Below are 9,780 nucleotides of genomic sequence, written 5' to 3' on the forward strand. Positions count from 1 at the left end.
AATAATCATCTTAATTTATTAATTAAAAAAATAATTAATAAATAGTTACTAGTATAATTGAAAAAATAAATTTAATAATTTATTAATGTTGTAAAACGGAATATAAAATTAGATTTTTTTATTCTAAATAAAATAACTTAAACTGTGGGAAGGTGTAGTAATTTGGAGGATTCAACTGCTCACTACTACATCTCCTAATATTATAGATGAAGAGAGGAACAAAGTGAGTCTCTCTCTTTCTAAACATAGAGGCATAATATAATAAACCATAATGTGAGTTAAGACTCATCGCTATTACAATATTTCTTTCTTTCTACAAAACTATATGTATTTGATATCCTATTACCAAAAAAAAAACTACTAGTACTATGTACATAAGACTAAGGGCATTATCATGCTTCTTTTGTGCATTCCAAAATGCAAAATTTTGTGTTTGATGAAGCAATTTCTAGCTGAAGAAATTCATTCATTAATCACAACCTCCTTAGCGCAGTTGCTAATAATCATGTGATTTCTGTTTCATTTACTAATCAGAATCAGTAAGCTCTTCCCGAAAGACTCTTCGAAAGAATGGCAATCGAGTTTTCTTCATGGTCTTGAAGCAACTAAGGTTTCCATTCAGAAGCTGAACAACCTACATAAAATACAATATCTTTGCCATTTAGTTATGAATGGAGGGTGATCTTGCGTCTGATCTAAAGACATGTCAGTTAGTGTGGCTAGTTTGTAAGGATTCAAGGGAAGGGAAGGTAGTTGTATCATATGATTGTGGATGATTAAAAATGGTGTTATGATCTTGTATCTGAGGTATGTTAGATGGGTATGAGTCATGAGCCAAAGGAGACGTTGTGTCAGACGCACAGGATGTGCTAGCATGTGTTTTTTGGAGAGGAGAATGAGAGGAAATGTCTATGGTATGTGGCAAGATAGGATGTTACACAATATGAGGTGACTTGCCACATGTAGAAAGAATCATAAGTGGTAAGTTATTGGATGGCTTATGACTGACAGAAGGTTGAGAGATGCTTGATGTATAAGGAAACTTTGTTTCATTAAACATCACATCTTTGCAAATGGAGATTTTTCCATCCATATTTAAACATTTGTGAGTGGAGGACACACCAAGATAAAGGAATTTAGAACTACTGAGCTCCAATTTGTGCTTGTTGTATGGTCTCAGGTGCGGGTAACAGGCAGATCCAAAGACTTTGATTGCTAAATAATTTGGTTATTTGTTGAACAAAGCCTGAAACAGTGTTTTGAATTCAGGTAAGGCACTCGATGGAATTATGTTTATCAGATAAACTGCAATGGTGAAGCTATGATCCCAGAATTTCATTGGCATAGAAGCATGAGCAAGTAGAGTTAGCCCCATTACAACAATTTGTCTATGTTTTCTTTCCACTATGCCATTCTGATGAGAAGTATGTGGACATGTGAGTCTATGCAGAATGCCTTGATCATTGAGAAGTTTAGTAAAGGGTCTAAATTCTCCTCCAAAGTCTGACTACATGGCTTTAATCTTGGCATTGAATTGTGTAGACACATAGCTTTGAAACAATTTAAATGCAATTAAGGTATCACTTTTGTGCTTTAGAAGATAGATCCAAGTGTACCTGTAAAAGGCATCAACAAATGCAATATAATAAGAGTATCCAATGTTTGAGAGTGCAGGAGAGGGACCTCATTAATCAGTGTGGACCAGATCCATCATAGTAGTATATCTAGTATTTGACAAGGGGCATATTGTCTGTGAGACTTGCCAAGGAAGCATGAATGACAAAAAGAAGAGGGTTCTTTATTACTAAGAGAAACATTATACACTTTCAACACTTTATGCATAGCTTTAGGGTGGGAATGTCATAACCTAGCATGCCATAAAATCAACTTTATTGATGTTAGGACTTACTACTATAGACCTACTATCTAGTTGATCTGCATATACAACATTATTAACAACTGAATTTAGATTTGATGACTTGAGCTTCAAGCTAGCCTTAGAGGGTGATACATTGAGCTTATTGAAACAATATAAACCACTTTCATATAAGAATACCTTTAGCAGTACATGATTAGATTCCTGAGATTTCATAAAGCATGCGTTAGGATGGAATTCAAAGTATACTTGATTATCTTTGGCAAACTTTGAAACAAATATAAGATTCCTAGTAATATGTGGTACATGAAGTAAATCAGCAAGATGTAAAAGAGAATTAGACTTTTAAGAGGATTGGAACTTAGAATTTCCTACTATTTTAACTTCAAGACTATTATCATTGCCAACTACTACTTTTTTTGGTCCAACACATGATTTGATGCAGGTTTGATAAATTAGATGTAATATGATGAGAAGCACATGAATCAATAAACCATGCCTGAGATTCCAAATCTTGAGGGATATGCAACTGATCCTGATGAGCTAAATAGGCATTGTCTTGAGTATGAGCAGTTGTTGTAGTCTTATTGTTAGCTTAAGCATTGTCTATACTATGAGATGAAGCTCCTTGAGTTTGTGGCTTGGGTAATGAGGGTGTAAAGTTATCATCAAATTTATGCCAACATTCCATCACTGAATGACCATACTTGTTGCATAATTGGCAAGTTGGTCGATTCCCAGTTGAACTGTTGGACCTGTTTTTGCCTCTTCCTCGACCTGGTTTTCCTTTTCCTCAAGGATCATATCCTGAGCCATTTAAGTGTGTGATTGCATGATTATGATGACCTTCTCCTTGCACCACACTGGTTGTTGCACTTGGTGCTGCAAGTTCTTGACGATATTTTTCAAGTTGAGCTTCTTGAACGTAAAGCAAGCCCTCCACCTCATAGGTGTCAATTGACTCAGTTTTGTTGTATGCCATCGGGATGAATGGATTTTATTCCTCTGGAAGCCCTTGAAGAATTACATTTATCTAACCTCGTTCAGAAATTGGATCACCTATGGTTAGGAGTGAGTCAACAATAGACCTAACCTGCAACATAAACTCGGAAATGGATTGAGTGCCTTTCTTGATCATTTTCAGTTTATCATGCAGTTTATGCACCCATGCCTTCATCTGTGCATTTTAGTGCTTGTGCACCTTATCCCATACCTCATATGCATGTTTGCATGAAAGTAATCGAGGTAGAACAGATTCATAAATTATAGACAACAACCATGTGAACAATGTTTGGTCATGCACCATCCATTCCTCATATGCTTCATAAATAAGATTTTCAAGACGATCATTTGAAGATTTAAACATTGGTGGAATGCGAGGATTAACCACCATTTTGTGCAGCTTATGTGAAAGAATCACTCCTTCAACTTGTTGATTCCACAACAAGAAATTTTTCTCTTGAAGTTTGATAGAAAGCTTGGGAGAAAACGAGTTTAGGGAGTTTGAAAACCCTATGGTTTTCATGGTAACTTGCGATTCTTGATTCTCCGTTGGAAATTTTTGTGAGAGATTCTCAAGATTCGCCATAGTTTCTCTGAAACTATTGAAAACTAACACTGAATCTTGAAGGAAAAAGTGCTTCTTTGAAGCTAAATTCAGTGCGAGACACAAACACACCTTTGCCGTGAAGCAATGTAATTTCTCTGAAACTGAAGACTTCGACCACAGTGCAGAGCTTGTAGTTGCGTGAAGAAGATGATCACAATGTCTTTGACCTTGTGAAGCTGCTGAAAGATGAATGCAGAGGTGCGTTATGTGCGCAACTGAATAATTGGTCCCTTAGGCAATTGATACCATGTTAAGTAAGGGAATTGCACCACCATTGACGAACATGATTGTGCATGAAAGGGATTATGAACATGGATTCATAAGATCAAGCTTTGCTTGATTCATATATGATAATTCTTATTATACAAATGGTTGACTTATGCATATATATATAATATATATATATATATATATATATAATATATATATATATATATATATATATATATATATATATATATATATATATAAGGGTGAAGTTAGTTACATTCTAACTAACTTCATGCACACTCTAACTACCTTATCATGCATCCTAACCAACCTACCATACACCTTCACTTGATTACTATATTTAGATTCCAATAAAAGAATATTAGTATCAAGTAACTAAGATTAAATTCCAAGTCTATTATTTTTTACACATATATTCAATAAAGTCAAATGACACTATAATCATAATGCCCCTCTATTATTGTTTATTATTTATAAGACAAATAATTGTTAATTTGAGGTTTGAATCCAACTCGAGACCATGTTCATCACTGATTATTAACGAATCAAAATGAGTGAAAGAATAATTAATAAACTGAATTAAGAAACAAATAATAGTTGAATTAGTAGTACCTGAAATGCTTGAATGAGTGTAAGATAAATAATGGAAAGTTTATTGAATTGAAAACCATCAATAGAATCTTTGAGGCCATGGTTCTCTAATGATTGTCTAATCTTTAAATTAGAAATAGTTTCATCAGCGGCAAGAAGAGTTGATCAAGTTAGCCTAACACATTTAAATCTCATGCACTTTATTCCTTTCGAAATTTTATCGACTGACTTTTTACTAAGCCATTTTTATTCACAATCCGTCGAGAATTTATTCCAAATGTTACTTATTTAATTTAATTTTTATTTTTTTTATCGTTCAGCTTTATGAATTTACGTAATTGCAACTTGACAATTATGAGGTGTATTTAGTGATAGTTAAGTGAAGATTCTTTATCTATGACCTTATGGTGCACTATTTGTTGACGTGGCTTGTCTGTGTCATTTAATTTAAATTTTTTATTATTTTTTTAAAATCCACGCCAACAAATAGTAAAAAAATAATTTTAAAAATATCCACGTGGCATTTTAATTTATTTTTTTTTAAAAATTGTTATTACGAGGGGGTAAATTAAAAGTCGCTCACATTAATATTCCTTAATCATTGAGCTAATGTTCCTTTTATTTATAATATTTACATGTTAAACATATATTACATACAAATCTAATTAATATCTTTTGCATTTGTTGTCATTTGTTGTAATTTGACAACTAATATTAATTGTCAAATTACAAGAAATGCAAAAGATATTAATTAGATTTGTATATAATATATATTTAACTTGTAAATATTATAAACAAAAGAAATATTAATTCAGTAGTTAAGAATCTCATCCACTAAATTTAGGTATTGAATTAGAATTTCATTGGTAGCAAAAATTAGAACTTTTTTTTTAATGTTTTACTATCCAAAACAGCAAAATTATATTTTACCCCTGTAATGTGAGGGACTTTTGATTTACCCACTTGTAATAAAAATTGTTAATAAAAGATACCACGTGGCATTTAAAAAAAAAACCACATGGATTTTTAATATTATTTTTTTACTATTTGCTGACGTAGATTTTTAAAAAATTAAAAAAATAAATAAATTAAATGACAAAGAGACAAACCACGTCACTAAATAGTACGCCCATGAGAATCTTCACTAAATAGTACACCCATGAGAATCTTCACATTAAAGAAGAAATCAAAAAACAAAAAACTTACATGTGTAAATCAAATATCATTTACATTATAGGGAGTGTTGTATATTTAATCCTAATAATAATAATAATAATAATAATAATAATAATAATAATAATAATAATAATAATAATAATAATAATCAAAATACCATAATCTTAAAATAATAATAACGATAATATTTTTACTTAATTTTTGGAGTGTTATAACCACTGCATCGGAGATCAGCACCACTTATTCAGGATCCCTCACCATCAATACACACCATATCCGTTTCTACAACCGAACAAAATGAATAATAAAACGAGAAAGAAGCAAAATCCGTCTTTCAAATCATAAAGAAAATGAGATGAATAGTCCAACTTCATACTTATTTATAATGAATTATTTTTTATTGTAAAAAAATTATATATAAAATAACTAAATCAAAAGACCTTGTTTCTACCTCTAAGTCTACTATCTCTTTGCTTTAATAAAAAATAAAAATTTGTTAGAAGAAAAAGATAACCTTATATTGATGCTCTGGTTTGGTAATGGGGTGATATCTGCAAGCATTCTAACATGCCTAAAGTGATTATCGAAAGAGATAATATTTTTAGGGTTAGAAACTATGTAGCTTGTAGGTTTGGATCACATGGATGTTGGTTTGGATCACATGGATGTTTGTTGATACCTGTAACATAGTCTTGTTGGGCATTTTTATGAGATCAGAACAAATACCACAATTTTTTTATTTAAAAAAGTCTTTTAAAATCTCAATTCAAATAATCATCTTAATTTATTAAATTAAAAAAATAATTAATAAATAGTTACTAGTATAATTGAAAAAATAAATTTAATAATTTATTAATGTTGTAAAACGGAGTATAAAATTAGATTTTTTATTTTAAATAAAATAACTTAAACTGTGGGAAGGTGTAGTAATTCGGAGGATTCAACTGCTCACTACTACATCTCCTAATATTATAGATGAAGAGAGGAACAAAGTGAGTCTCTCTCTTTCTAAACATAGAGGCACAAACCACAATGTGAGTTAAGACTCATTGCTATTACAATATTTCTTTCTTTCTACAAAACTATATGTATTTGATATCCTATTACTAAAAACGAAACCAAAAAAAAACTACTAGTACTATGTACATAAGACTAAGGGCATTATCATGCTTCTTTTGTGCATTCCAAAATGCAAAATTTTGTGTTTGATGAAGCAATTTCTAGCTGAAGAAATTCATTCATTAATCACAACCTCCTTAGCGCAGTTGCTAATAATCATGTGATTTCTGTTTCATTTACTAATCAGAATCAATAAGCTCTTCCCGAAAGACTCTTCGAAAGAATGGCAATCGAGTTTTCTTCATGGTCTTGAAACAACTAAGGTTTCCATTCAGAAGCTGAACAACCTACATAAAATACAATATCTTTGCCATTTAGTTATTACATCTTTTAGTTAGGAAAAAAACACAAAAGTCCAATGTTAAAGAATTTGGATCCTTTGCGGCCCTTACAGGGTGCAACGACGTATAGAACCGTCAAACCAGGTTCAAATACGATTTGATTTACATGTAGTTGCACCTTGCACTGACCGTAGATGATCCGTAGAGGGACAAGACAACGTGCCTGTCTCATAGAGGGACGGTGAATGGAGGACTGTTGTATGCATAAAGAAGCTGTCAAGAGCATAAGATTCATCTGCCTATAGTCGAATTCACCTGCTAGTGAAGGATCTATAAGCTCCATAATATCATTCTTTTTCAACAAAGGTTTTGCCTGAAAATATCATTAGGAGAAAACAAGATCAATGCCTAGAGTCCTAATCTTATAACAATCTCTTAAGATTAATCAAGGATTTGATTTGTCATATAAGAAACTATACCCACAAAACAAGGCTTTGTTGTGAATAATCAAGTGCTCTTCTCCCACTGACCAATTCTAAGAGCAATACACCAAAGGCAAATACATCGGTTTTCTCATCCACTATGCCATGAAGCAAATACTCAGGAGCAAGGTAACTGTGGAAAATCATAAATGAAACTTGATGAGTTAATTAATACTAATAGGAAATCACAAAAGTTTATAACAGAAAGTAGTGTATAATAATGAATTTGAAGGTTACAAACCCAAAAGTTCCTTCAAATTTTGAAACGTTATGGTGAGTCCAATTCTCTGGCAGCCATTTTGCTAGCCCAAAATCACAAATCTGCGCCCAAAAAAGTATTAAAATGTAGCACTAGAGAAAGCTTATCTGTATAAAACTTTTGTAGTGTTCTGTATGTTGAAATGGAACAATACTAACAGATTACAAAATACAAAGGTTTCCGAAAAATTCATAATGAAGAACCTTCCAAAAACTGCTTGTCTATAAGGTAAACGCAAAAATGCTAAAGAAATAAAAGGAATCAGTTTTAGAATCAAACTTTATATAAAAGAATCCAAAGCATATATATACCTGAGGCTCAAAGTCTTCTGTGAGCAAGATATTGGCAGCTTTTATATCTCTATGGATAAATCTTTTTTGACAACCCTCATGAAGATATAGTATACCATTGGCTGTTCCTAATGCAATTTTGTGCCTAATACACCATGGTACTTTCTCCTTGGAACCTAATGTCAGAAAAACGAAATCAAAATTTGATTTTAAAAAGTACTAAGTCACGCAGTCAAGAAAGTTCAGTCATTGAATGAAGATCAGACAACTTGTTTTCTGACTTCACTAAACCATTTCTAAAAATATAACTCAAAATTCGAGTCATCTGATCTTCATCTAACGCATCGATGTGCGATTCTCGGCTCAATAAAATTATTGAAGTCATGAATCAATAGTTCAATTCAATACCATATAGCACTGAAGCTAGACTTCCTTTTTCAGACAACTCAAGAACTAGATACATTCCTCCATCCACTCCATAGCCAACAAGCTTAGCAGTATTAGGATGGTTAACATGCGCCATTACCCCAAGTTCTGATAAAAAGTCTCCTATAATTTCATCAGGAGTTCCTCTTGTTAACCGTTTGATTGCTACTAACCGATGATTCGGTAAACACCCTTTGTAAACCTCAGCATAACCACCTTTTCCAATCAAATTTTCTGCACCAAACTCAATGTAGTAAATTTCAAACCAAGCAATACTCAATGTTACCTTAATAACAAATCTATACTCTAAAGCATGTCCCACACAGGTAAAACCCTAAAAACTATGAAACACATACATAAACACCGTACACAACACTGATACTGACATGTCAAAAATACTTTAAAAAAATAAATAAATTGAACGGAAATACATTGGAGACGTGTCAGACACCAGACACGTGTTTGAAGTATTGAGTGCATAATGCATTCATACCTGGGCTGAAATAGTTGGTTGCAAGTTGTATATCATGATGAGAAAAAATCTTCCATGGTGATCTACAAGGGGTAGAAGTTGCATTGGAGAGAGTGAGACAACTTGGAAGAATGGTATCCCTCATGCTTCTACTCATTCTTCTGGAGAGTTGTCCATCAAGAGGTTGATGCAATGTTGGTGGTAACTGTTTCTTTGATCCTGTTTTGACCAATTGAAGAAACGAATGCCACCTTGAAACAGGTTTTGAAATGTGATCATGATGAGAATCAGAATCCAAAGTAGGTTCTTTGGAAGAACTCGTTTCTGAATCTGAACTTTTGAAATAGTCCTCAAGAACTGTAACAGGTGAATCCACCTTTTCCTTGGCCATAAATTATGTATGTAGCGTAAGAAAAGGTTTGTTTCTTTGTTCTGGTAAAGAACATATATAAATTAAATGGTAGAAATTTAAGCTAGAAGATGAATCAAGAGAAGGTGAATATGAAAAGAAAGTTGCGAAGATGGTAAAGATAGAATGAAATAGGAAACAGAGGAAAACAGAGAGAGATGGAAAGAATGAATTTTAGTTTCAGTTACTTGACCTCTCCGCTTCATTCAACAAACAACTATCATTGCCCTTTTCAATGCTTCACTGCTAGTGCTAGTAGTCACAATGTTTTTATAATTATTTATTTATTCTTTAAAAAACCAATAGGTTAACATATTAACAATTAAAATAATAAAATAAGAATGATCAATTATATTTAAAATATTAAAAACAATTAAATTAATTAAATAAATAAATAATTATAAAAAAATTAAATATAAAAAATAATAAATTACTAGTATAATATATCATACTAATAAAAAAAATACCAAAATATATGAATTTAATTCAGTTTGGTTTAAATTGATTTAAAAATATAAATTCAAAATCTAATCTAATATAAAAGGTTTATAAAAGTGAA

At 31.8% G+C, this 9,780-nt stretch overlaps 1 protein-coding gene across 2 annotated transcripts; it reads right to left on the reverse strand.

The window, feature by feature from the left end:
• Positions 1–350: 350 nt before the first annotated feature.
• Positions 351–9,480, reverse strand: LOC127097337 (receptor-like cytosolic serine/threonine-protein kinase RBK2). 2 transcript variants are annotated; one of them, XM_051035831.1, is made up of 7 exons: positions 8,834–9,480; positions 8,323–8,574; positions 7,936–8,090; positions 7,607–7,686; positions 7,363–7,498; positions 7,107–7,256; positions 351–634 (listed from the first exon to the last, which is right to left on the reverse strand). In XM_051035831.1, the coding sequence occupies exons 1-7, from the start codon at positions 9,201–9,203 to the stop codon at positions 527–529; spliced, it is 1,251 nt and encodes a 416-aa protein (XP_050891788.1). In that variant the 5' UTR covers positions 9,204–9,480; the 3' UTR covers positions 351–526. The 2 variants fall into 2 exon arrangements, with proteins under 2 accessions (XP_050891788.1, XP_050891787.1); XM_051035830.1 differs by lacking the exon at positions 351–634 and adding an exon at positions 6,501–6,889.
• Between the last annotated feature and the right edge of the window lie 300 nt (positions 9,481–9,780).

This window comes from Lathyrus oleraceus, chromosome 6, assembly GCF_024323335.1.
Source record: "Lathyrus oleraceus cultivar Zhongwan6 chromosome 6, CAAS_Psat_ZW6_1.0, whole genome shotgun sequence".
In the NCBI taxonomy this organism is placed as follows: Eukaryota; Viridiplantae; Streptophyta; class Magnoliopsida; order Fabales; family Fabaceae; genus Lathyrus; species Lathyrus oleraceus.

Coding starts and splice junctions, on each gene's coding strand:
- LOC127097337 (XM_051035831.1), bottom strand. CDS start 9,203: ATGGCCAAGGAAAAGGTGGATTCACCTGTTACAGTTCTTGAGGACTAT. Junction 7,687..7,935: donor CAGAAGACTTTGAGCCTCAG/GTATATATATGC, acceptor TTTTGGGCGCAG/ATTTGTGATTTTGGGCTAGC. Junction 7,499..7,606: donor AAATTTGAAGGAACTTTTGG/GTTTGTAACCTT, acceptor GATTTTCCACAG/TTACCTTGCTCCTGAGTATT.